The sequence below is a fragment of the Fistularia commersonii genome, chromosome 4 (genome assembly GCF_037954325.1).
Source record: "Fistularia commersonii isolate RoL2024-O1a breed Wild chromosome 4, RoL_Fcom_v1.0, whole genome shotgun sequence".
NCBI lineage: Eukaryota > Metazoa > Chordata > Actinopteri > Syngnathiformes > Fistulariidae > Fistularia > Fistularia commersonii.
In genome coordinates, this window is record NC_141287.1 from 15708655 (window position 1) to 15736404 (window position 27750).

General features: G+C 43.5%; 1 protein-coding gene across 2 annotated transcripts in view; it reads left to right on the forward strand.

The window, feature by feature from the left end:
• Positions 1–16356: 16356 nt before the first annotated feature.
• The window catches only part of LOC147234884 (ephrin type-A receptor 6-like), a 192094-nt gene continuing 180700 nt past the window's right edge, over positions 16357–27750 (forward strand). For both annotated transcript variants that reach the window (XM_086145557.1, XM_086145558.1), the window contains exon 1: positions 16357–16864. In XM_086145557.1, coding sequence (XP_086001683.1) covers positions 16768–16864 — 97 coding nt within the window. In that variant the 5' untranslated portion in view covers positions 16357–16767. The remainder of the gene's footprint in view (positions 16865–27750) is intronic.

Here is a 27750-nt window from a genome sequence, read left to right on the forward strand (position 1 = left end):
TTACGTACGTGTACATATCAAACTGCAACGTTATTGACGCACAGTTAGAGAAGAAGCGGGGTGACTTTTTTAGCCAATCAGAATGCAGAACACAATGCACGATGCAAATCCGTGAAGTAGCGAAAACGTGAAAAGTAAATCGCGTTGTAGCGAGGTATCACTGTATCCCCAAGCAGGATCCTCCACCTCACCTCTTGCAGCCACCGCCCATGGAAGCTCATGGTAGATGCTCTGGAGATAAAGTCAAACTGAGATGGTTTGGAAATGAAAAGAGGAGGGATGGTGAGGATCTGGATAGGATGCTGATTTTCCAGCCAGGAGGTCTGGTGGAAGACCAGAGAGGAGGTTTATGAACGGAGCTGAAGAGGAAAGGATGTGTGTTGGTGTGAGAGAAGAGGGTTTGACGGATGCAGATGATTTTCTGTGGTGACCCCGTCCCGAAGGAGAAGAAGAAGCACGATCCCCGGTTCTCCTTCAAATGTGGTTTTGGTCACTTTCACCTTAACTTATTTCCAAAATCAATTTCATCATATTTTCTTTAACTAGAAGCTGAGAGATTTTATTATGCATCACAAATAATAGCGAAGTGATGAATGCTAAATGTTCAGCTCGAGGTTCCGCCGTTTATAATTCCTAAGAAACAAATTAGCACGTCCATTTGTGGAGTTCGGTAACGTAAGCTAAAGCCATAACTCCCGGCGTTTGAAGTGTAAATACTTTATTTATAACGAAAGCAGCAATGGATTAGTAGGTTCCAACTATTCTGAAGAGCTTTGTTGATTCACCTTCTTTTATCGGCTCACCTGTATTAGCATTTTAGCAGACGGGCTCCCGACTCATCAAAATAAAAGTTTCTATCCAGTATCCTTTTTTTTTGCAGTGTTTCCTGCAGTGGAGTGCACACATTTTCAATCAGGATTTGTTTTGTTTTTTTTGGTTTGTATTTCGCCTTTGAGGACAAACCTCTCCGAATAGTTTAATAAGACAAGAAGGAGTCATATACTCTCATCAAAATCACTTTGACACAAAGGTCACAAGGAAATTTTGGCACCGCTTGCAATTAGCGTTCCCCCCGTTGAGAGGTGTCTTTGAGTGGCTTAAAGTATTTGGTGTTGATCCTCCCTCTTGCTGAAGTTACTTACAAGTACTTTGTTTTTCTCCGAGTGATACATTAGTCTAATGAGACGGCCCGGTGCTGCTACTTCACATCGCGGACACGATTGATATATGTCTTCGTCGGCTTACTCAATTTCTTCATTGCCCGTTTGGCCGTGGTTGCCGGGCCACGCTCGTTTATGAAGGCGAGCAGAACAAAAGAGGACGACGCCAGCTGCTAACAAAAGCAATAGGACTCACTTCAGGCGTGTATTTTGATCCATAACGTCATGTGATACCGTGTCGAAGTCATATTAGTCACATGCGCTATTGTTTTGTTGTGTGCTTTACATCGATAATCGGCTGGAGGCCTCCTCGACATCGTTCTCCCGAGGCCGCTTGTCCTCTACACGTCATTTGGGTACAACTTTTATGTGATTGGACAGAAATGTTTGAGAGCGCCTGGCTAATGCGGGAAAAAACGTGTTTCAAAGAGTTTTACAACAGATTCCATTCATGCATCCATGCAATACATTAACCAGGAACTCGGGAGCAGCTCGGGGTTCCGTCTTTGCCCAAGAACACTTCAGACAAGTATACAGACAAGAGAGGGTGGGAATCGAACTACCGACCCTCTCGTTGAAGTGAAGCATTCGCCACCAACTCACAGCTGCTCCTTGGTATTGCCATTTCCCGCTGCCACTGAAGATTATATGGCAGGGGTGGGTAAACTTTTTGGCTCAGGGGCCGCATTGACTTAAAATTTGACAGTCGGGCCGGGTCAGCACAAGATTTGATACATATTAAAAATTTGTTAAAAGTACATATCAGACTCGTCCGACATTTGTCTCGACATTGTCTGACATTTGCTTTAAAAATAAAACCAGCGTGGTTTCGAAGGCTCTGACATTTGCTTGCATTTCATGCACAAACCGGTTTTTCCGTTGTAGCTTCACATCCAGCTCATTCATGTGTGTCGGTATGTACATAGTAAAGGCTAAATCACAGAAGCCGATCTGTGTCATTCAGCTCGGGAAAATTCTCAAGTAGCTCCAAAAATGAAATAATCTCCATTCATTGATCCGATCATTCGCATCAAGTATGAATTCTGTACCAATCTTAGGCGGGCCATATTAAAAAGACCAACGGCCGTATGTGGCCTGCGGGCCGTAGTTTGCCCACCCCTGTTGTATGGTATGGTAAAAATTGGTACAGGTCGGGGGCTGGAGAGATTCAATGTTTACTGAAAAATGTATTGATCTTATTGCACATATTGACCCTGAAACTAACAAAGCTTTTAAGTTATTGCCTATAAAACCAACCTTGAATATATTAAAAATCAGTTGCAAAAATTTCTTTGTGCTCTATCTGCAACATGTCCAGGGTAATTCCTCATGAAAAAATGTCCACAGCCAAAAAATAATTTTCTTTAAAGAAAAATCCTACATACCTTGTGGAAGCAAGAAAAAAAAAAGGAAACATATTATAGCTCTCTAGTCTAAGCCAGAACCTTGAACTGGCAAGGCATAGAGGTTCTTGTCTATAAACAACATTAAATGTTAAATAGGACAAAAATCAGGTGCCTTTATTTCTTATGGCCGAAAAGCGGTGTCACATGTCCGATGCATTAGGAGCCCCTTTTTCGTCGTGTATGGAAAACCCGGAGAAGCGTCAAATTTTTTTCCCGAGTTTCTTGACAACACATTCCCAATTTCACACTCCTTCCTCATCTGCTGTCGCGTCAGTAAAGGAACACGATTTATCCTTAAGAACAGAAGAAATGTGTAAAATTCTAACTTTTTTTTTTATTTTCATTAAGTTTTGACAGAAATAAAAGTGTTTATGTAGACAAGACACTCCAGGCTCGTTGGCCCCAAGCATTTCAAATTCTACACCTTCTTGATCTCCACTGCCTGTAGCCTCACCGTTCCAACAGGGTTCCTCTCCTTCACACACATACTGTATATTCCATCTTGCTGCAACTAACATCCATTCTTCTCGATGCATTTTAATAGACATGCCATCTCCTCTGGAAGTGCTCCCAATAGCTGAACTTCCTTCAGGTGAACCCAGTAATGTTCTTTGGATTTATTTTAATCATCCCATACTTACGCGTAATTGTGTCATAAAGTTTTGACAATACGAGTCATAAAAAGCACCTAGGTGTCTGACACTTGTCGGGTTGAGTATTTCAAGACTTCTCTGAGGTCCGGTACGAGACGGACTACGATTCATGTTGCTAAGGTAACCAGCTGGATGGTGTCTTCCAGCTCCATCACAGCAAATCGTATCCCCACCCACCCCGAAAAGGTGTATCTCTTTAACACAAGCAAACCCGCAAGTGGATCGGCTCCCTTGGCATACACAATTAAATCTCTTCTCAATCATGTTTTTTTTTTTTTTGGAGGAACGCTTCCCGCTTTTAATGACACCTCCTCCTCCTCCCTCCTGAGATGCTGGTGCTTCATGTGACTGCGGGGCGAAGAGGGAGGTGCGAGCGCTGCTAGAGCCGACGAGACCACAAGCACCGACTTGAAAGCGTAATGAGAAGCCACCGCCAGTGATCAGAGGCCCCTTGATTTCTTCACACGTGCAATAACCCGTGGACGTTAAAGGAGATGCAACACACAGTCGCAAAAGCCATACACACACACACCTGTCAATGGCTGATTTTGGCGTGTCATTGCGGAACTCCCCGAGGCTACCGACTTAATTGAGTCGGATGGGTTGCTCTCATACACGGGGTTGTCAGAATTTAATAGGAATAGAGAGGAATCTAAAAGACACAGGAAGGGTCTCCGAGGGTCCATCAAACCAGGTTCTAACAGAGCTGGTGTACAAGGTGCTGATAGACTCCCCTTGTCTGGATGATTTTATCTGACGTACAATGGGTTTCTACTCCTCCCATGGGGCTCCAGAGTTCCTCGACAAGCCCCACAGTTCAATCTCATCAGGACGGTTTCATTAACAAAGCCACCGGAAGTAAACAGAGGTGGCTTTGTGAAAGAAGAATTAACACCATCTGGCCCTTTGCTTCATGCAGATTCACTTCTAGCGCTGCATTTTGAATTCATCGAAGCCATCTTCCAAAAACGGTGACGTTTATTGAAATGTTGAGCCCGGAGACGCTTTAGCACGCTAAGAACCTTCTGCAGCTCCTCGAACCTTTTCAGGAACGAGGCTGTTCAGACACCATGAGAATCAGAGGCTAGGAACCTCCGTTCCGAGAACCATGTTAGCTCCTTCTACAGGGTCTCATGTGACTTGGCTGCTTTTGGATTGGCGGAAATCATGAGCAACACCCATTACCAGATCCTTCTTGTGGACTGCAATGTGCCATCTTTAAAAACGGTTCAGGTGTTTTCTCGTCATAATCGACAGGACCAATGAGAAACGGTCGGACGGAAAGGTCTGAGCTCTTCTCTGCCGCAAAATGGCTTCAGGGTTCGATTGCATTTTAGCCAAAGTGAGTAAAGGCTGTGTGCATGTACGCCGCGGTGACCCAGCTGTCATATTTACTATAGACGATGTTTTAAAATACCGTCTCGGAATGCTAATCGTTGAATAAAGATCAGTAAACAATCCCTCCCCTTCGCTCATCCTGCCTGGAATTTCTACCAGATCTTTTGTATGCTGACCTATCCCATTTGTGTCCCTTTGCGGTTAAAATCCCTTTTTATTTAATCCCAACATCACTTCACCGGTCCAATCATCTATCTGCCAACCACTGTCTGAGCCAATCAGGCTCCGGTTGACCTTTAAATGTCAGGATGCCTCCGCTATTTTCTTTTTCAGAAATAAATGCGGGATTGACTACCTCCCCAACCTCCTCTCCCTCACAGTTTGTTCTGGGAGTCTATCCAAGAGTAACCCAACTCCTCCCCCACCGCCAATTACACTTGAGTTGGTCCTAAAGATCCAGTTCTCCGATCGGTCTCCGATCCCATCAAATAGATCCCGTCTCCGTCTTCTCGCCTCGGCAAACATCTCTCAGCATCTGGAAGCAGGCAGTCCCGTCCCCAGTTTGTATTGTCTTTAATCCTGGAGCTTCCCCATGGGGCCCACTTGAGAACTAATGCGCCCGTCTTGTTATAATTAGTATTATTTTTCTCTTCTGTTTAATCCCGGTTTTCTCAAGTCTTCATAATAATTCCCTACACTCTTTGTTTTTTTTGAGAAATATCCACAGATGATTCTTTGGCGTTAAATCCAATTATATTTGAAGGGCTGTTTATTTGTTTATTAGTTTGTAATTAAAGCCTTACTTGGCGGGGGAAATCTGCAATGTCCAGTGTTTGGCTGACTCTCGGTATAATATTTTATATCACAGGCGCCGTGACATTCCCTCTTCATAATCAGGAAGAAATAGAAATATCCAAAAGTTTCACGACATTTTCCTCACTTTTCTTTGTTCATAATGCTGCATTTGGTTCATGCAAAAAAACGTAGATGTCAATTGAAGATGCCCGGAAGGTTGTATGCTTCTATATGAGAGGGTGAACACTTGAACAGTAATTTCCGCTACTTGTTTCACACATGTTGAACACTGCGGCTTAAACAACAATGCGGCTCATTGATGGATTTTTTTGGAGCTCACAAGCTTCATGCCGCCAAAACATTTAGCCTTGTTACATCAGACCAGTGAAATTACCTCAAAATTCTGAAGCCTTTCAATTTCGACATGGAAGAAGACTTTACCGATTTGAGTCTTTTCCTTGTCTTATGTATTATTAATCTTTTTCATCAGCCATGTTACAGTGACTGTTTGGAAAAAAGCATTTCCAGTACTAGTTGGGGATGTTACCGGTATGCATTTGATTAAAAGTTAAAAAAAAAGTTTCTGTGTAAATATCTCATGTTACAACATGGACACCTGCCACTAATAGAAAAGTGCAGCCTATATATGTTCACTCATATGATTACAATAATAAAATAAAATAATTATACTAAACAATTTCCCAAGCGTGGGATCATTAAAGTACAATTCAGGCGTGCTAAATAGTCCGGATATTACGGTATGTCTCTATATGGTATGCAAATGAGAGGGTGAATACTTGTATGTCTCTACATGTGGCCCTGCTATTGGCTCGAGCACCCACTAGCTATAGGATAAGTGGTATAGAGATTCATAGATATTCATTCATAATGAATGAATGAATGAATGAATGAATGAATGTGTAAGGTGGGGCACTCATTAGTAAAACCTGTGCCAGAAAATCGAAACTGCGACTTTGGGATTGTTTTTGTCCGGATTAATCACGACAGCCGCTGGCATCAATAACCTTACAGGTTACCGTTGGAGAACTGGTTGCTGTTAGTTGAAGAGAGATGAAGACTGGGGGTGGACAGGGGGAAAGAGGACAGGAGGCTCGAAGAAGACGCTGTAGAGACGCTTAGATGATAGATTGAGTTCAAGTATCCTCAATGGCAGCTGACAATGAGGCATGCTGTCAAGATGGAGGAGATTATCATCTGCTCCGGGTCCCATGGCGGTCGGGTTGCAGCAGCTCCTCATGGGAAATGTTCAAGTTCAGTAGTTTTTAGGGACTAATTCTAGTAACTCTATTCTGTAAAGGGGAGTCCTTTTAAATAAAGGAAAACAAAAAAAAATCCTCCCTGATATCCGCTTACATGGACGCCATGAGAACCAGGCTCTGAAAAGGCATGTCAGACAGAGCGCCGTTCTTTTCCCGCTTTTAGCCAATATGATGGATGGCTCATTTTATACCCCATTAATCCATCTATTTGTCAATTACAAATGGAGATTTCTTGGGTTTCTTTTTTTTTTGGGTGGGTGTCTCTCAGGCATGTTGACGTCCCAGGATGTCACCTGGCATCCCTGCAGGGCGTAATTACAGGGCTTGTCGGATAGGTAACCAAAACTCACTGTGCAACGAGCGATTAGCGTGCATGTCACTTTGCAAGCTTTCCACCTCCATCGCCGCCGTTTCCCTTTTCGACTCGGCCTCACTCTTTCGTTCCCCTTCCTTCGCGAGAGAACGTTACCCGGGTGGTCGAGTCCGTCGGTAGAATGGCGTAAAAATCCTCTGCGGAGGGATATCGGTAATTCAACTCAGGAGACGGGGAGCAGAAACAATGCCGTTTTGATTTTGCTGCATGGATGTCACAGCGTTCCACAAGGAGATATCTGCTGTCATTCCCTTGGAAATTACCCCGGTCTTTTAGGGTATCCTATTTCCTTCCCTCATCTCCAAACGATGGGCGGATATCTCTTTAGCAGCTGGGTTTACCGGCATAGTGCCTCTCAGGCCTGATGAGCTGCGCTCTCTATTTGCTCTGCTCGTTCTCCTGAGCGCCGCGGCCAGCCAGATTAAAGCCTGTGCCCCATTAGGCGACCGGAGAGCCGGGCAGATGTAGCACAGGTGTGCAATCGAGTGTGTGTTTGCCCGTGTCATAACATGCACACACACCAAATACCAAATTTGGAAAATAAATAAGTAAAAGCCTGCAGGAGTTTTTATTCTTCTATCTCGCCAATGGGCTGAAGTTATCACCATATATAGACGATAACACAATACTGGACCTTTCGCTCTGATAGCAACTATAAACCCATTCCCTTCGGGTCGAAACGCATTTTAAAAATATGTCTCGCATGAGGCCTGATAGAATCCCTGTTTACATAATAACATGTTTTTTATTTTTAAATCTTTAGTTCACCTGATATAACAGTAATTGGATTCATGCATGAATCATGCATCAGTGCAGGTCTTGCAACTTTGGCAAAGTGTGCAAAAACACACATGCAAGATCTTGGTGCAGAAACAGAGGAGTCGGTCAATGCTAGTTTGGGACGGTTTGATGGTTTTAGAAAGAGGAGTGGCTTCACTCCATCCAGAAATGGAGTTTAGACAAAGTGTAGCAACGTTATGTTCAGCAACACATTGTGAAATTAAGTGTGTAGCCAGTAAGGTAAGTCAAGGTTACAGCACCAATGAAAAACTCCCCCAACCTCCCCCGCTGCGGCCGCTTCATCTGGTCTCCATCGTAAAGGCATTTCATAAACCTCTTTATTTCTTTACATTTTCTTTAATTACATATTCTAATTTTTCAGACATTATTTGTTATTCATACAGTACATTTTTCTTATTTAAAAACTGGCATGGTTAAAATCGGTGTGGCTCTTGAGGGGGCTGGAACAGATTTGTAGCATTTCGATTCATTCCAATGGGTACGTTTAGTTTAATATCACCTTATTAATAATATTGTATTGATCCCCATATGGGAAATTCTTTTGTCACAGCAGCGCATTTCCAACAAATAGACAATTAAAAGGACAAAAACAACAAGGATAAAAACAGATAACAGAATGTCAACAATAAAGATAATAATGGACATCCAATATGTATGAATGAACTAAGCTCAGTTCAGGAACCAATAAAACTCGTCAGTCATGGTTTCACTGTGTGTATATATAGATATATCAAGATATAGATAGATATAAATGTGTGTGTGTGTGTGTGTGTGTGTGTGTGGTAGAGTAAGTAAGCATTCAGAAAGCCGATCAGAATATTAGTGGTCCGATCCCCAGCTCCTCTTATCTCCATGCCAACGTGCCCTTGGGCAAAACACTAAACCCCAGTGTTGTGGTTCCTGCCATCGCTGTGCGTACATGATCCGGTATAAAGCACTCGTGGCAACCATTTATCATTATTTCCACTTTGTGCGACTTCACACCTTTACTCCACCATCTGTCGCTGTTCAGACGGAGGTTTTCATCCCCTTCCCTGTCCGGTGGAAACCACGTCATTCATAAGATCTTGATTTTAAATGATTGAAATTGAAGACTTTGTTCGGATACAGGAATGCGTTCTAGAAATATAAAGTGATTTTATAAGACTGAATTTCCTCTTACAGCTGAATTAAATTCCTAAGCAGTTATATTATTATACAAATCTCCCTATTTTTTCTCAGCCTTCAGCATTTACCACAATTAAATGCCAGATGGACTTTAAAACAGCGGTTTGCTACCGAGGGAAAACATAAGGAGGCATAATATAATCCACCTCCACGACTTTGATAACAATATTTATTTACTCGTGTGTATATTTTGAATCCCACCTCGGCACAGCGTATATAGCTGTTGCCTTTAAGTGCAGTATTTTCATCAGGTGATATAAGTACTTGTACCAGGTAGATGCAGAGGGTTGTTTCAGGAGAACCAACTGAAGGAGATGAAGATGTGAAGGTTCCTGTTTTGGAGTGAGGAGGACGGATGGGATCAGGAATGAGTGGAATCTGGAATGGGTTTTTAGCTGATGAAACATCGTCTTGGACTCGCTGGGGTTTCTCTACAGGTCTTTGGCTAGATCATCATTGTTGGTATTTGGAGACCACTTGGAGAGATCATTTTCTACATTTGGTCTTGGTTCTGCACACTTTAACCCCAAGCAGGATCCTCCACCTCACCTCTCGCAGCCACTCTTGTCTTGCCCTTTGCTGTAACAACTTTAGAAACAGGAAAGGCCCTTCTTTCAACAAAGAAATCCTAAAGATTGGTCAAGTCATGTTCGACGTTCCCTCTAAAAATCAAACTTGCCTGCATAGTATCCATGTCTTTGGTTGCTTGAAGGCGTCAGCAGAGATGAAGATGTGGAGGTCCCTCTTTGGAATGAGTCCATCAGAGGGAGAGCTTTTGGTAGATGTTCTGGAGATAAAGTCAGACTAAGATGGTTTTGAGCATGGACAGAGGAGGGAAGGTCTGGAGGAAGACCAGAGAGAGGGTTTATGGATGGAGTTCTCCCACACGATTCCCCTTGTTATGTCCCTACACTGGCTCCCGGTAGCCGCCCGCAACAAGTTCAAGCCCCTGGTACTCACCGACCGGACAGTGAAAGGGACAGCCCCATCTTATCTCCAAGTTATGGTCTAGCCACCTGTCCTTACCCATCCCCTTCAATCTGCCACCTCCGGGCGACCGTCCACCCCATCACTCAGAGCCCCCGGTTGCCGATCGAACCGGTCTCGGCTCTTCTCGGTCTCGGCTCCACAGCGGTGGAACAAACTCCCGAAAAAGGTCAGAACAGCGGGGTCACTTGCCATCTTTCGCCATAAGCTGAAAAAATACCTCTTCACAAAGCAGTACCCTACTAATCGCACTTAGCCCCCAACCCCCCCCCCCCGGAAAAAAAAGAAAATTAATGATGAAATGAAGATATGCATGTATATGTTTTTGGAGATGGCTACTCGGTTGAGTGGTCACCTCGGACTTCCGACTACTGGTGCTTCGGATCTTCGATGACTGAATTGGACTTTTTGTAAGTCGCTTTGGATAAAAGCATCTGCCGAACGACTGTAATGTAAATGTAAATGTAAATGGAGTGGAAGAGGACAGGAAGTGTGTTGGTGCGAGACGACGATAGGGTTTTGGCAGACAGGTGACCCCTGAAGGGAGCAGACTCAGGAGATACGAGTACTCTTATCGAAGTAACCAAACCGAATCCTCTGCCCGGCACTGTTTCTCCACCAAAGAAATCCGCCTGAGTCTTTATTTCTTTGCCAGTGACGCCTGTTTGTCATTGAATAAAAACTCTTACCTCTGCTCGCGGGGATAAGTGGCCCAGTGCAGAACGCCGCGTGTCCAACGCCATCTCCTCACACATGTCGAACAACGTGCTCCTCGCCCGAGGAGTCGCGCATAAACACATGCAAATCAAAAGCAAAAGCCGGGCCTTGAGAACCTGATCAGAAGATGAGGCGGGCTGCAGATGTTTTTTATGTTTGTTTTTTGAGCATTTTTTTGTTGTTTTTTTTGCACTTGTTTTGTTTGGTCTTTTCCGTTGTCGCTATTTAGCGTCCTTTTTGAAAGTCACCCCCACCGAGGCCGTTAAGCGGCAGCTTTTGATAGGTAGATAAGTGTCCCTGAATCAGTAATCAGGAACAGCATTGGTTTGCCGCTCAGTGGAAATTCTTTGTCTCATTTAAAGTGCAAATCGCACCTCACAGTGACAAGAACTTTATGACGTCTCCCTGCTGCATATGCATCGGTAACGACCCCGTCATCGAACGGCCGCCGTGAATCAGAAGGGATCGAATGTGATCGTCCCGTTGCGGTGAATGGCAACGTTATTATTCAGGGTTTAACACGGTGAAATGTCAATGGTGACGAATGGCACACTTTCCTTTTCACACTGTAAAGACGGCCTTATTTATTGAAAAGCGATAGTTGCTTTTAGACAGAAAAGTTCTGAGAACACAGTTTTAAGAACTCTCCAGCTGGAATTTCGTTCCAGAAAGTAGCCTCCTCCGGGGGATCACGGCTGAGACACAAAGGGCTAAAATGTTCCTCAGCGAACAGCTCATCCAGGGGTCGGCAACCTGCGGCACTTTGGTCCCTCTGATGCGGCTCCCTGTGGCTTTCGAAAGTAATCAAGGATTTAATTAAAAAGCTATTTTAATTTTAATTTGTTCATTTCGAAAGTGTAATTTTACATTTGAAGATTATGGGGAACTTGTCACATCTAAATAAAACGTTCAAATATTTTTGTCGCTCTTAAGAAACGACTGCACGCATAGCCTAGAGCATACAGAGAGAGGACGGCTTTTTTGGTTTGCTGCCACTCGATCATTTCAGTATTTTTTTTTTTTGTTTGTTTGTTTTTTCATAAATACAGTAAGGACTATAATAGATATTGAGTATTTTGCTTAAAATTAACCTTCAACCCAACGTCTTTTTCTTTTCAGAATTCAAAATATTTTGTTGCATATTAGAAATGTAATTTTGTTTTCTCTTCAATTGTCCATTGATTTAAAAAAAAAAAAACATATTTTGTTCATACATAGCATAAAGGAAAAAAAAATGTTATATGCTGGGGTCATTTTTTTTTTATTTCAAAGGGGTTGTGTGGCATTCTGTGTTTTCTTTACTGAGGGGAAACCGGTCCAAATGGCTCTTTGAGTGGTAAAGGTTGGATCATGGACCTCTTCGTCACTCCGTTTCTTGCAGCTTCTGTCAGGTTTGCTGATAAAAAAAAAAGCTGAGCGGTGACCATGACAGCGCGTACCAAGATTTGCAAGAAGTATCTGGTAATGATTGTGGCTTCTGAATTCCACCAATCACCTATGAGTTTCTATGGAAAAGACCCTGCTTTGCAGTCAGAGCTGAGACGGTTCTAGGTCAGGGGTCGGGAACCTTTTTGACTGGGAGAGCCATAAAAGCCAAATATTTCCAAATATATTTAATTGACAGCCATATCGTATTTTTAACGCATAATAAATTAAATACGTCTTACTTTTAATGCGACCTCTGGTGCCGCTTTATATTTGATCCTTTCATCTATGCAATTTTATCATAGCATATTAGTCATACCGCAGATCCAAATGCAAAGTCCTCTGTCCACGCAGCCTGGAATGCACGGTAATCGTCGTCTTTTTTTTGTTTTCGCCATTTTTTCCGTTACGAGGGTTGACGCGGATAAACTAGTTGGCTATCTGATAGAATTGATTTCTTCACCTTTACAATGACCCGGAAGTGTTCGGAAGCCAATAGTTCCCGACCAGACCGACGGATGACCTGTGAAATTTATCTTCAAAACGAATTTCTGTTTACTTTGAAATGACACAGTATTATGAAGAACTGTCACAAGTATTTTAAAATCAGTTCCAAACTGATTTTTCCATTTTCCACTCAAAATTGTCTGAGAGACATTTGCCGTCACTGGAAGAGCCATATGTGGCTGGCGAGCCATGGGCTTCCGAACGCTGTTCCAGGAGCTGAGGCCCATGGTTCCTCTGCTGTCCAAATGCACCAAGAAACAGTGTGCTTCCCGGGGAGATGCGAAAAGTTCACGCAGTGCCAAGGCAGCTATTTTATCGAGCAGAACATTTCTATAAATACGCTCCGTAATTGTAAGTTATTTAGTGCTGTTGCAGCAGCCGGCGGTGTCTGGCGCTGACAGCTAAAGGTCCGGAGGTGCGGCGGCAGCTCCCCGTGTTGACTGGTGGCATTTAGGTGTTCGAGGCGAAGGAGCCGAGAGGAAACAACACGAAAATAACAGCGAGCCCAGAAAAGCGGGATTCATTGTAAAATCAATTTCTTCCATCGTGCACCGCTTTTGGCAGTGGGTTCTCTCCAATAACCGCCCGGTATGTTGTTTTTCAGGGGGTTGTTTCAGTCCGCGAGTGGACGTCCGGCTAACAGTTTTGAACAAGACATTTGCGAAATCCCGTTAGCGTTATAAAGTCTCATCGTCTCTGTCAGTTGTGCTGATATGGTCTTGTTCCAGCTCTTTGCTTGTAATGAGTACAGATGGACGGAGCTTATTCTCTCCGCACAGGGGGGTGATAATAGCTCACAGTTAGGCCTTATACTCTATAGTCACACCTCGCTGGAAGCCATTACGCAAAGGAAACCAAATCATCGCAGGGGGTGGCAGCAGAGGGGGCTGTATCTCGACGGTCCGGTCTTTTCATTTGAAGCCCTGTCAGCGGTCGGACTTTGGCGATGGATGTTACGACTCCCTCGGCCGCCGGCGCCGAGCACCGCCGGCGGTACGACCGATCGGAGCGGCGGGCAAGACGGATAAACTCGGTGAAGAGTCACAGTTCGCGGAGGGAAAAACTCCCAACGCCGTGCCGCAGAGGTGTAAAGGCATGCGGTGGCAAGGTGAAATGTGCCCGGAATAATAACACACTCTGATTAATGGCAAATCTATAAAACGCACTGTTAGTCTAACATCCCATTACGCCAGCAGGAATACCCGAACCCCCCACCCCCTTTTGAAAAAAAAAAAACTAAATTATACATCATTTTATAGTTCCACACAAGACCCGCCGCATTACAGGCCGGACCCATTTTCCGTAAATAAAGACTCGGCGCATCCAGTCGCACAGGCGCAGGCAACGCTGCGGTCAATAGATTCTATTCTGCAATCCTCTGTCCTCCATTGTGTTTGCATATCGTGCCCCTCCACCCGAAAGAAAAAAAAAAAAAGTCGGCAGTCAGTTGGCAGCTTCTGTGCATTGTTTGGTGATTGGCTGAGAGCAAAGTGGCGGTGACGGATTGTGATGTTGATGTATTTACCTCCTCTGTGCTGACAGGAAGCTGTTTCTAAGCCCTGATTGACTGGGCCTCGTCGCGGCAGCCAGCGTCGCTTTGTTTAACCCGGTGAGATTGGGGAGGGTTTGCTTACTCACTCGATGAAACGTCCATGAAGATGAGAGGAAGACCTTCCCCTAATCTTGGCTGACATTGGTGGCTTGGCAAGCACGGCTCGCTGTTGCATCGCAAGTGGATGGAGATGAAGCCGCACTAAACTGAGCGGAAAATGGCTTTTCTAAAGAACGGGAATATTTCATGTGAACGTAACGTGAGACGACCCTAATCCGACCTCACGGTCCGGATTATATCATTATCGCAATGACGCGCTCACGTTTATGTGCAACGCGATCCTGATCACAGCTAACTTTTGGATTTGAGTACAGTAATTTCCGGACTATTGAGCGCTCCTCGACATAAGCCGCACCGGCTAGCCGATCGCTATCTCGGGCTTCTTCCTGCGCACTAAAACCGTCAAAGTCGTCTTCTACCGAGTCAGAGTTGAACAGACTCAGAATTTCGCGGTCATTTCATCGGTCTGATGTGACAAGTATAAATGTTATAGCAGCGTGAAGCTCATTCGCCCCCCCCAAAAAGTCCATATATTAGCCGCATCGTTGTTTAAGTGAAAAAACTCACGGCTTATCGTTCGGCAATTACGGCAGTTTAGATTTGCGTCAGGTCACGTCGTGTCTCCGTTTGTCTGGAGATTCGGCAGCAGGTTTTCAAATATCATAAAATCCAGTATGTAACATTTAATATTAGCTTAGGAATGAAAAGACAAACACAACATTAAAAGTAATAACTATTATTATTGTTGTTTTTATAATTAAAGTGTCCAAAACTTAATCACGACTGTGCTACTATTAATTCATTTCCCCCCATATTCATTTAATATCGGCCTGATATTTCAACAAGAAGTGTAAGCCCAAGATTGAAAGTATATAATTAAGTTTAATTATTAATTCACTCATTCATTATCTAAGCCGCTCATCATACTGTCAGGGCGGCGGGGGGGCAGGAGGTGTTTGCCGGAGCCAATCCCAGCCGTGAGAGGCCGGGTTCGGCCCCGACCCGTCCTCTCATTCACACCCTCTATGAAGAGCAACATTCACCCTTTCATTTCCATATGTTGCAACCATTCACCCTCTCATTCACAAGTTCTAACCGCAATGTTTTTTTCCAAATAAAAAAAAAATTTTTTTTTTTTTTTGAACGTTTATTAGAACAGGTTCTTTGACAGAGGCATACACATTCTTACAAAACCTCATAACAAAATACACATTATACAATATTCTTTATAGGTCACTTATTTCCTCACTAGCAAACAACTAGTTTTTCGCAAAAATGAATATAAAATACACCAAGTGTTCATCGCACCATGTCAAGGCACCAGCTTTGAATGGACCAAAATATATGTTTGGACAATCCACATCTCTGTCGTCTTCTTTTCTTTTGGGCTTTACCCTTCAGGGGTCTCCACACCTGGTCAACCTTCTCTGTCTGACCCTGTTCTCTGTTTCCTCCTCTCCCACGCCAACTTACCTCACATCTTTTCTCACTACGTCCATAAATTTTCTCTTCGGTCTTCCTCCAGACCTCCAATTCCGGCATCCGTCTACCAATATATTCACTATCCCTCCTGTGTACATGACCCAACCATCTCATTCTGGCTTCTCTGACCTTCTCTCCGAAACATCTAACGCGTGCCGTCCCTTCAACGGACCCGTTCCTGATCCCATCCATCCTGGTCACTCCCAAAGAGAACCTCAACATCTTCATCTCCGCGACCTCCAGCTCTGCCTCCTGTCTCTCGGTCATTGTCGCTGTCTCTCCACCGAACGGCATTGCTAGTCTCATCACTGTCTTGTCCATATCGCTGTATAATTTAAAAATTATTCATAGATGTGACTCATTTTGAATTATACATAGAAATGTATAGTTTTGTATTATTAATAGATATGAATTATGCATCGATATGAATAAGTGTGAATTATACCCAGATATATGTATAGGGTCTGGGTGATCAATAGATATTATCTTTAATTAAGATTCTATCTGGGGGGAAAAAAAAAAAAAAAAGGCTTCCGTGATCCGGAATCACGCACACACCCGCACACGCACGCGCGCACACGCACACACGCGCCCTTGCCTTGTCAGCTAACCCCCTCTAGCGCCGAGCCTCCCGCACAGATGCGCACAGTCCTCCCGCGCCGCCGCCGCATCCCGACCACTTCTCCTCCGCTCCTCCGCTCATCTCGGCGGAGACCAGTGCGCGGGAATATCCACGGGCGAAACAAAATATAAAACTAAACAAAAAACGACGGGATTTCCAAAGTCCGCCCGGGGCTCCGCGCAGGAAAGCCAAAGCCGGGTTCTTCTGGAGAACCCGATGAGGGAAACTTGGAGAACTTTGGAGGAGCATGGCGTTCCGCGCCTTGTCCGATAATTGAATCCCGTCCTCCGCGCCTCGCTCTCGGTTCGGACTCCTCCGCGCCGCCGCCTCTGCACGGGGACGGACCCGGCCATGTGCAGCCCCCCGGCGGCCCTCCCCGGCCGGGACCCAGTGTGAGGACCGGGACCCCCGTGGATCGGATCCAGCGCGCTTCCGTCCGGCGATGGGCGCCGCTGCAGACATGAGTTTTGGAGCCAGACTTATTCCCGTGTCACTTTTCCTGGGGATTGTTCTCACTCGCTTCAGCCACTGCAACCAAGGTGAGGGGCGTCTGGTCGGGTTTGTGTGTGTGTGTGTGTGTGTGCGTGTGTGTGTAGGGGGGGTCCGGAGGGTCCGGGGGGTCCAGAGGGGGTCCGGCACTACCTCCCCGCGCCTTTCCGTCGGGCTGCGATTTCCTACTTCCAACCTCGGACCATATTTCAAACACAGAATAAACACACGCACACCTGGTTTCCTCAGCTTGTATGAAACGCGACGCATCACCGGGAAACAGGTTCCATCTCACGGTGTCCTTCAAAATATTGCTTTCTACCTACAACCATCCGTCTCCAAAACTCTTAACTTTAAGTGTGATTTTTTCATTACAGAGCGGTATGTGTGTGTGAATGTATATATGTATATATGTGTGTGTGTGTGTGTTTGTGTGAAGAAACGCAGAAAGCAGAGTGAATGCACAAATATTCAAAATCCCCTTTATGCAAAACTTTTTTTTAAGAGGAAACAGGTTGGTTTTCTCAAATGCATTTTTTTAAAAATTTAAATAGATTTCTAATGATGATCTAATCCCGCACAAACGGTCTCTTAAAAATAGCCCTTGCTCTGCGGGAGGAGAAGTTTTTCGTCCTCCGGGCGTTATTCGCCGCTCGCTGACGTAACTCGCCACTTTTAACTCGCACCGTGCACGCCGAGAGGCGGACTGACTCATCCCACGGGGTGCGAGTGTCTCCGGATCCACGGGAATCTGCAGCTGCTGCATCTGCATGTGCTGCTGCTGCTGCTGCGGGTCCTGGTGGTTCTGCTCGGGTTTGCACCTGACACGGTGCGTGTGAACCCGTGCACACCAAGTCGTGCACGGATCCCCTCGTCGCTCCACGTGCGCGGACCGTATCATCTCCGCCGTTAAAAATAGTCGTATTGATTTCGTGGGGACCCGGAGAGCCGATCCCCACAGATGATATTTTATTGTTCTCCCGGTTCGATAAGAGAGATGCTGCTCCGCCAGACAGCGGCTCTAAATAGCCTCAGCGTGCGTCTCCCTGTCAAAGATTGACTGATTGAGCTGATGTTTGCTCGCTATTGTGCTTCCATCTTTCATATTGAGTGGACCGGGACCTGGTCGGCACAATTGTATTTGTCCTCCCCCCACCCCCTGCAGAGCGGTGCACGGATCTGATAATTCCAGCGGCGCCGGGTTTCGGTCCGACCTCTTCGTGTGAGGTGCGAAAAGGTCACCGCCTGGTCGCCCGAGGGCGCGGGAGGTCAGATGAACTCGAGGGGGGTCGAGCTCGATCCTCTCTCGTCGTGATACACGCTGTCGTCGTCCGATGTTTGCTTCGCTTCTTCGAAATCACGGTTGGAATAATGCTCTGAACCAAGTCGATTTTGATCTAAAATGCACCTGAAAGTCGGCCACGGGTTGCAAAAATAGAGGAATCTCATTAAATAAAATATGAGAAAAAAGTTACAAATAAATGACCTTGAAAATTGTCCACAGATGAGCTTTAAAATATTATAAATAAATGGAAATTTATAATAATAATTCTAATTTATTACATATGATTTACAAAACACATAGAGTAAAATAGAAAGAGATACACAATGATGGATACACAAATGACTGAATAAATAAATAAATAGATTCATGAATACGTAAATAAATCAATAAACCTATGAATCCATCAACTAAGAGATATATACGTTCATTAAAAAAAATCAACCAATAAATAAAGAAATAAATACACAAACAAATAAATCAATAGATTCATGAATACATAAATAAATCAATAAACCTATAAATCCATGACATTAGAGATAGATAAATTCATTTAGAATATAACACAATAAATATATAAAGAAATAAATACACAGACAAAAAAAAAATCAATAACTAACATTTGATTAAAAAAATCATTTTTTGTGTTACAGGGTTGGGCCGAAAACTTGCCACTGTTAAATCCTAAAAATAAAATGTTTATTTATTTATTTTTTTAATGGCTCATCAGTGTTTATCTCTGAAGTGGGTTTAAAAAAAAACAATATTAAAATAAAGCCCTGGTGCCGAGGAGACACTCGTTCCTGACGATCGTGCAGGGACTTGTGAAATATCGTCCCATCTCTGCAGAAATAACATTTTCAGTCGTTCCTATGTGGACATATCAAGTCCGAGGCAGGATTTTCCTAAAGAGCCGACCCGCAGCCCGCGGTCAGACGCCTTTCCACTGGACAGCGGGAGCGTACAGTTATCCGAGCATGTTTTTGTGGTGACGGCTCTCCGTCACACCGTCGCCCTCTCTGGCGGCTCCTCCACGCGGCTCGGGCCCCTGAGCACGATGACCTTGCTGCGAGTCGGCGGTGGACCACCGGCAGGCGTCGACGCCGCGGAGTAAAAATATTTACTCTGTGCCGCTCACAAAGAGAGAGAGACACAAAAATCAATTCCAGCAAAATCCAGTGGAAAATGTCTTCTCGGGCCGCAACACACAGGCACCACTATCTCCGAGAACAACCGGCAGAAGCCTTAAAGGGGAAACACGCTCTTTCAGAGGCCGGGGAATTAAATTCCCCAGCGGAGCAAAGCCCGTCTCACAAAAACATGAATACTGATCAGACGGGCGAGAGGAACCTCGCCGTCATTGGATGCCGAACACGGACCCCGGAGCCGGCTCCTACGCCACTGTGAAAGGGGAATATTGCAAAATAATAATTTTCCTTTGTTAGTCCTCAGCTGCACTCCTGTGTGTGTGTGTGTGTGTGTTAGCAGGGGCATCACACAGTGGTGTTTTATATAAACTGAGGTTTTTGAAACACACAGATTGGGGGATTTCAAAGACTAAATTGCGCTCCGTCTTCGCTGTTTGGGGGGGGGGGACCGAAAACAATCATCTCCGCCTCGCCACATCCTCTCGCGCAAAACAACCCCTCGCATTTCTTCGACTTCGGGACGATACGAACGGCGCTCCCTTCCACCGCCCGTTTAATCACCTGATTCGGCCAGCCTTGGAATCGGCGGATAATAGAGACGGTTTCGCCGAAGGCCCAGAAAACTCAAATCAAATCACCGTCTGACGCGCACCAAACTGGACGTCTGAAACATCCAACTGAAGGAATTTCGCTCCGTCTCCAGGATCTCCATGAATAATTCACGCCTCACCCCGGACGGTGCGGATTGCTGATTCGTGCTTTAGCCCCGGACGCTAGCCTCTGCAGAGAAGCCGGCTCACTGCACGTTTAGCGGCGCGCTGCCGCCTTAGAGGAGAATCAATCGGCCGATCCAGGACTCACGGGAAAATGTTAACTACGCACCTTTAACTCCCAGGCCTCTGGGCCCTATTAGAGCAATCTATAGCCGGGGGTTTAAGACGGCGTGGCAGCGCTGAGGATCAGATGTGTTTAAAGCGTGTGATGGAGGCCATGTTGAAATACTCAAATACCGAGTACTCGATTATATGTACGTTTTGGGCGCTTCCTGTTAAGCTCTGCTTTGCACGACGACGTGAGCGGCCGTAAAAATGCACGGCGTCTCTTTAAAACAGGGGTGTTGAACTGAAATACACAGTTGGACAAAATTCAAAACTGGGACAAAGTCGCAGGCCAACATTGACATTTACCGAGCAAATATCTTCCTCCAGATATAATGGAGAACCTTTTCTCATGGAGCCAAACAAGTTTTGCTTAAAAACTGAACAAGCAAAGCTTAATACGATACAATATATAACTTAATATTGCGCACATGCAAAATCAAAATACTAATTAAAAAACTCATCTATGGCATTCATTTCTTATTTATTTATTTGTTTGTTTGTTTGATAAATAAATAAAAAAGATAAAAAACACATAAATGGCATTCATTTTTTAAATAACTATTAAATAAAATTGTATCCCTCTTTTTATTTGTGGCCTTCTGAATTAGATTTCAACTGTAACCTTTTTCCAAAGGTTAATGATAAATGTAATAGTAAACAATAATAAACCAATTAACTCATAATAATATACTTTAATTAACGTGAAACCATTCAAACCGTTCCCATGTCTTGGTTTAGCAAGAAAAAGTGCACAAAGAAAAAATTAATTATAGCTCAGTTCGCTGATCTACTCTGATCATCTGCCTTTCTTTTCACTGTTTTTCGCAAGGGTAGCGCGGTCCTCGAATTAGCATAACAAGCTAAGACAACCATCAACAGAGGAGAAGGCGTGTTTTGCTTTTGTCATGATTTTCAGGCCAAAATGCCAGCAGAGCATTCTGCAGTGGGTAGTATTTGCGGTACACGCGCTGTAGGCCAGCTCTAATAGTCATTTGGTATGGCTTCGTGGGCCAAATATGATTATACTGCGGGCCAAACTTGGCCCACGGGCCGGAGTTTGACACCTACGCTTTAAATGGACTAGTTTGTCGTTGCGTCCATTCGGAGTGCGAACATGAAACTTAAAGAATGAGTAAACCTGGAGATACGGATGCTCAGGAGGTTCGGGTGCGCGTCCTGAATCGTGATGTAAGCTGTAATTATCAAGATATACCTTGCAGACTCAAACCTAAAGGGGATGATTCACGCTATCTGCTGTGATAGAAAAAGAAATCAATCAGGGAGGCCAGAGGAGCAGCGGTGAGAGCCTCTGCCAGAAGGTCCCTGGTTGGATTCCCACAGGGGTCGTCCTTTGTGGAGTCTCCATGTCCAAACACATGCAGGAGGTTCACTGGAGATCTTTTAACCAATGAACGGTTGTATATCCCTGCATGCAGGATTAGCCGTATAGATAATGAATGAAAAAAAATCAATCAGTCCTACAGTTCGAGTTGAAATTAACAGTTTGGCATCTCTGCATATTTTAGAGGTGAAAACTAAATCCAACCATTAGTCAATATTGTTTTTTTTTTTGTCTTTCTTTTTTTTTAACAGACCTGTTTGATTGTTTTGTCCCCGCATTTGCATTTAGACGACTTCAATTGTTCACAGTGAGGTCTCTGGGTGATATTCTTCTATCTGGGCTTTTCCATTTTTTCATATATTTTTTTTTTGTTTCACAAGAAGACGCAACACCAATGACATTTACAGTTTTCAAAAACCTGCACATGACAAATATGTTACTTTTAAGGAGACAAAATTTGAATATACAAGAAAAAAAAAAAAAGAAATTCAAAATGAGCCCTCTCCGGGCTTTTTATCCTGAAATGTTACCGAGCCCCGCTGAGCGTCAATTTGAAAATCAGGCCTTGCGTTCTTGTACCTCCCTCCTTGGCGCGATCACCTCACATTATCCTAATGCTTCCCTTCAACGTCCTGCATGTTTGCTTCTCATGAATAAACCGCTCTGAAGACAACGGTAACAGACTTGGACCCGCAGCTCAACTTTCTCCACTGCTTGTTTTAAACTCACATTTTAAAAAAAAAACTTTTACAAAAGTTGAACATAAATACGTTCATTGGAAACCATAAATTGCCCAGACATGCCAAGTTGTGCTGCTTGCGGTCCTTCGAATGACTGGTGACAAGCCTGACTATAAACAGGGTTTGTTTTGAACCTGACTCAAAAATATATGTTTATATATATGTCAGGATGTCAAACTCATTTTGATCCCGGGGCCACAAACGGCCTAATTTGACGTCAAGGGGGCCAGACCAGTAAAATTATTACCTAGAAGTAGTAACACTAATTCCAAATTTTTCCTTGTTTTAGTGTAAAGGAAGTTAACAGGTAAATTATAAAAATCTTTATTTGTAATGCACTGTTCCCCTTAAAAAATACATGGCAAATTAATATTAAAAATGGATAGTATGTGAATATCTAGTGGCATAATTTGTCACTAGAATTTATCATAAAATTGATTGGTAGCATGTGTAAGAGGAGGTATACTGTTTACAAGGCTAATGGTGGCTATTCTGGTTATCAAATCAATCTTTTTGATTTTGCCCATTTTTTTTCTATCTTTTTTGTGGTTTTTATAGAAATAAGAAAAGAAAAGATTGTTTTAACAATGTCACTAGACGTTTTGTCATCAAAAATCACTCTGTTTTCCAATTTTGAAGCAAAAATTATATTGCAAAGTTACTTTTTCATTTTTTCCTTGTCATTTTTTTTTTGTTAAATCCACTGTATAAAACCCCCAGATGCATGCGAAACAAAACGCAAAGATTTGATATCAAGCAGGGGGCCACAAAATATTGTTCCGATGGCCGCAAGTCTGTATGTATTAAAAAGTCTCAGGTGCTTTTGCAACGCTATGTTTTCCGGGTCGGGTCACCGGGGTGGAGAAAAGGTCAACGATTCTCCTCGGCGGGTTGAAGCTACCGCTTAAATAACAGCAACGGGGGGAGAATCTCTGATTGGTTAAGTTTTAATTAGACTTGGATTAATCGGGTGCTTTAATCGAGCATGGCCAATTAATTTAAGACTTATTTATTGTAGTTTGCACTCTACAATTAGCTTGTTTGTTTTTCCAACACTCCCCGAACTTAATAATTGCCAGTATATATATATAAGCTACATGTCCCACCGCTGCAGGTGTAACCAAGGAAACCTCCCTTTGGGTAGCAAGAGGAAAAAATGATGATGCGCTGAAATATTTCATTGAGTGTTTAAAATTTTTACAGACACACACACACATGCACACATTTTGTCCACTAAATGTCTTTAAACACACATGAACACGGGTCCAACATATTGTAGAGGCGGATGTAGATGGTTGTCATCTTAAACGCACACGTTCAGTGACACAGCAGTTCACCCGCCGCACCAAGATAACCTTTATAAAATAAAATAAACATAAACTCGTCCATCTTATTAATAGTTAGGTACTGAATGGGAGTTAAAGGTTGTTTTTATGAACTATAGCTCATGTTCGAAATACAACTGCTCAAATAGGTTGTTTGCATGATTAGCACAGTCAATGCATAAATTTATATGTGTGTATGTCTGTATAAAAATATATACATATATGTATGTATATACAAATGTATACACACACACACACACACACACACACACACACACACAGTGGCCCTTTACAATATGAATTACTTTAAATGGATAGGAATTTTTTAAGATATGAAGCATGATTAGAGCAAATGTTATCCCTGAAATGGAGGAAAAAATTCATGAAATGAGTACAAGAGCAAGGAAATCAAAACGCAAAATTGGTGTGGTACGTGCCAAGCGAGCTCCCACGCCTTGAACACCCTTCATGACACCGACACATCCTCTGAATTGGCGGCGCTCGCCGCTCTCACCTTGATGAACGCCTCGCAGCTTTGTCAGGGTAGTTTGCACAGTTTGCAGATCTCGTGTGGTGGCGTATCTCTTGTGTGGCATCATTTTAAATCTTTATGCTTATTTTGTAGATTTTCCATGGTCCCTAAGAAAGCAAGCAGTGAACCCAGAAAGATGATGCTTTATATGGAAATTAAGCACTGAATAATAGGGTTTATAGGTTTTTCTATATCAGTATCCTTATTTTGTGAAGTGGGGGGGACAACACACGAACCCACTTCTGGACCGAATTAAATTTGTATCTTAAGGGGCCACTGTCTGTGTGTATATAAACATATATATATATATATATATACATATATGCCATCTGCACAATGTACATATTTGCATACTGTGTATAGCATGTCTGTCTACTTATTTTTGTACATACACCAAGCCGGGAGCTCTAATTGCAAAATATCACTATGCCTGCACGATCACAATTAAAAATCTTGATATATAAATATGTCTATCTATCTGTATATATATATATATATATATATATATATATATATACATATATATATACAGACACACAAGGAAACACACCATAATGTCCAGACTATAAGCTGCTACTTTTTTCACACGTTTTGGACACTGCGGTACGAAAAACGATGTGGCTAATTCATGGACTTTTCATGGGCTAGCAAGCTTCATGCTGCCAAAACATTTAACCTCATCACATCGGACCAAAGAAATGACCTCAAAATTTGTTCAATTCTGTTTACCAAAGAAGACAACTTTAGCGGTTTTGGTGCGCAGGAGGAAGACCTAGATAGCGATCATCTGGAGTAGGACAAAGCGGGGATGGAAAATGGATGGATGGATGGACTTTTCCGTGTCTTATTTATTATTAATCTTTTTCATCAGCTGTGTTACAGGCAGTGTTTGGAAAAAAGCATTTTCAGTACGTATTTGTTGATGTTTCTGCTATGTATTTAATTGAAAGTTTGAAAAAATGTTTCTGTGTGAATATCAGATGTTACATCGTGGACACCTGCGGCGCATAGACAAGTGTGGCCTATATATGTACACATATATTTATTGAGCTATTTTTAGCCGGTGCGGCTTATAATCAGGTGCGCTCAATAGTCTGGAAATGACAGTATATAACAGAGGGGTCCCTTTCTGTCTCATCTGTTTTGGGCTCCTTGGCCTGAAAACCACTGACGACCCCAGATATAGCAGCGTTACCCTGACCAGAATCTCACCGTATTCCATAACCGACCTACAACACACACACACACACACCTGTGGAGAGCCTACATGGCAGCCGCCCGCGTCCTCCTCCGACTGCCCTCCGCGAGCAAGTCGTACACGGAGTGTGAGACTATCTCTGAGCGCGTTGTTAGGGCCGCAGTTATTTTGGGTTGTCTGTGTGGCCTGCGAGGGCTGCAGGCCAGGCAGGAGATGTCATCATTCCGCCGGAGCTCCATTTATTTATGAGTCGGCCGGCTCATGTTCTATTTATATCCGAGCGGTTTAAATCCCAAAGGACCCCCCGTCTCTCGGCAGGGTCTGTGAGTGTCTCGCTGAGAGGGAACTATGGAGGGAGAGACGGAGAGACAGACAGAAAGAGAGAGAGAGAGAGAGAGAGAGAGAGAGAGAGAGAGAGAGTAAAGGGTGGATATGCAGCTTATCTACTAACACACACCCACCATTTGCAGAATTCATGATCTAACACACATTTCTTTAGTGGGCTTACTGAGCCCCTTGTGGTCAAAACATGAAAAGCGTAATAAAAGAAAACAAATAGTTCAGTGGTGGGGGAGGGAAGAAAGAGCATATATTTAAATGCGACAAATGAGTAAGCGGCACGATGTGGATGATTTCAACCTCTGCATTGATTTAAACGGGCGACCAAAGGAATATATCATGCAAAATACGGTGTCCGTCTAACCTTTTGCACACGTGCAACTTCAACCTTTTGCGGCAGCAAGTTAGAAGGAGCCTCTCTCGGACCCGCCATCCAGGCCAAACACACATCAGCTGTTCATTTACAGCGGAGTGAGGTGTGAAACTGCGAGCTGCACGCCACGTACCGTATATCATTATCATCATCATTATCGTCGTCGTCAATAACTTTCTGGTTCTCCCGCTGACAGCACGCTGGCTGTGCAGATCCAGAACTCACCGACTCAAAGCCAGGGTTGGAGGGTCTGAGCGGACTCCCCCTTACGGTACATGCACGGACAGAAGTTCAAACGGCTGCTTTTTCATACAGTTGCAAAACCATTATTTCTAATTTGTCTGTCAGGCTTTGAATCAGCCGCGATTTGAGTCGTCAGTCGATGTCTTCATGTGGTTCCTTCATCCAACCATTCCCACGTTTGGACAGTTTAGGGTCTCCAATGAACCTCCTGCATGCGTTTGGACTGAGGAACTTGTAGGAACCCCACACAGACAGGGAGAATATGCGGACCTTTTTTTTATGCTCCGAGATTCTTCGCTGTAGCTCTCTTCACTGTCACCATAGTGGTTTCTCATCATGAATCTCTTTGCTCTTGTTTGCCGTCTGGCCGGCTCATTTGAGCGACCAAACTATTTATTTTTCCCTGGATGTTGTATGTGTCAAACGCTGGAAACCCCTGCGGCCCCGCGGCCTCCGGCTCTCCGGGAGGCCGAGGTCCGGGAGCGTTAATAAGTCTGACCGTGCAAACACGACCACTGCAAGATCGCTGCCTTTGCAAGCCGGGGCCTCAGCAAAGGTAGAAATATCTCCCTTCCCTTCACAGCGGAGTCCATCCACCAGGATGTAAATATTACTTTTCTCTTTGCCTGACATTGGAATTAATAAGTGATATTATCTCGGCATTGAAACTACCTCATTTGAAGCCCAGTCAGTTGTAATAACCATCCCGGAGCAATGATTATGTTAATGGCGATTTATTCAGAGATTATTGCCACTGATGGAGATTTGTGTCAGACCCCACCCCCGTCCCCGTGGACCACTCTCAGATCTCTACGCCAATAGTGTTATAAAACAACAATATTTTAGCCGGAAGTGTGTATAAAATGTTAGAAATCTATGCGGTGTTAAGTGCTTTGATTGTGTGCCATCTAAATCATTAGCGTGCAATACGTAATATATGCTTCAGCAATGTTCAGTTAAATTCATAATCATGTACAACATTTTCTCCACCATGTCAAGTTTGTATAAAATTTTTAATTTTTTCTTTTCACTTTCATGCGCAACATTACTCTTCACGTTTCAGTTTTGCAGCCATCTTGCACGACAATTTCCTTTGGAGTTGATAAAGTTTTTTTCTTATCTTATCTCTACTGTTATGTGAGTTTACTCAATGGCGACATAATTAGGATGCAACTGCATCTCCAGCAAGCATACTTTGCAATGGTTGACTAAATAAGCTCGTTATTATTATTAGGTATATCATTGTTATTATTAGTTTATTGCCATTATCTTTTTATTATCATTATTGTTTGTTGATCATTATTATTATTATAATTATCATTATTATTATTATTGTTGTTGTTGTTTTTATTGTTTTTATTGCTAGCACTCTTTTTTTGTTTTTTTTTTAATCAATGGTCATTATTGTTTTTGTTGATTGTAGTGGTAGTAGTTGTGACACCAGCCAAGGTGTCTGGTGGAGAGCTTGTAGCATTTAAAAACAGGATGCAAAGCTGGAGGCAGCAGAGAAGAAGATTTGGAGGTTCCTGCTCA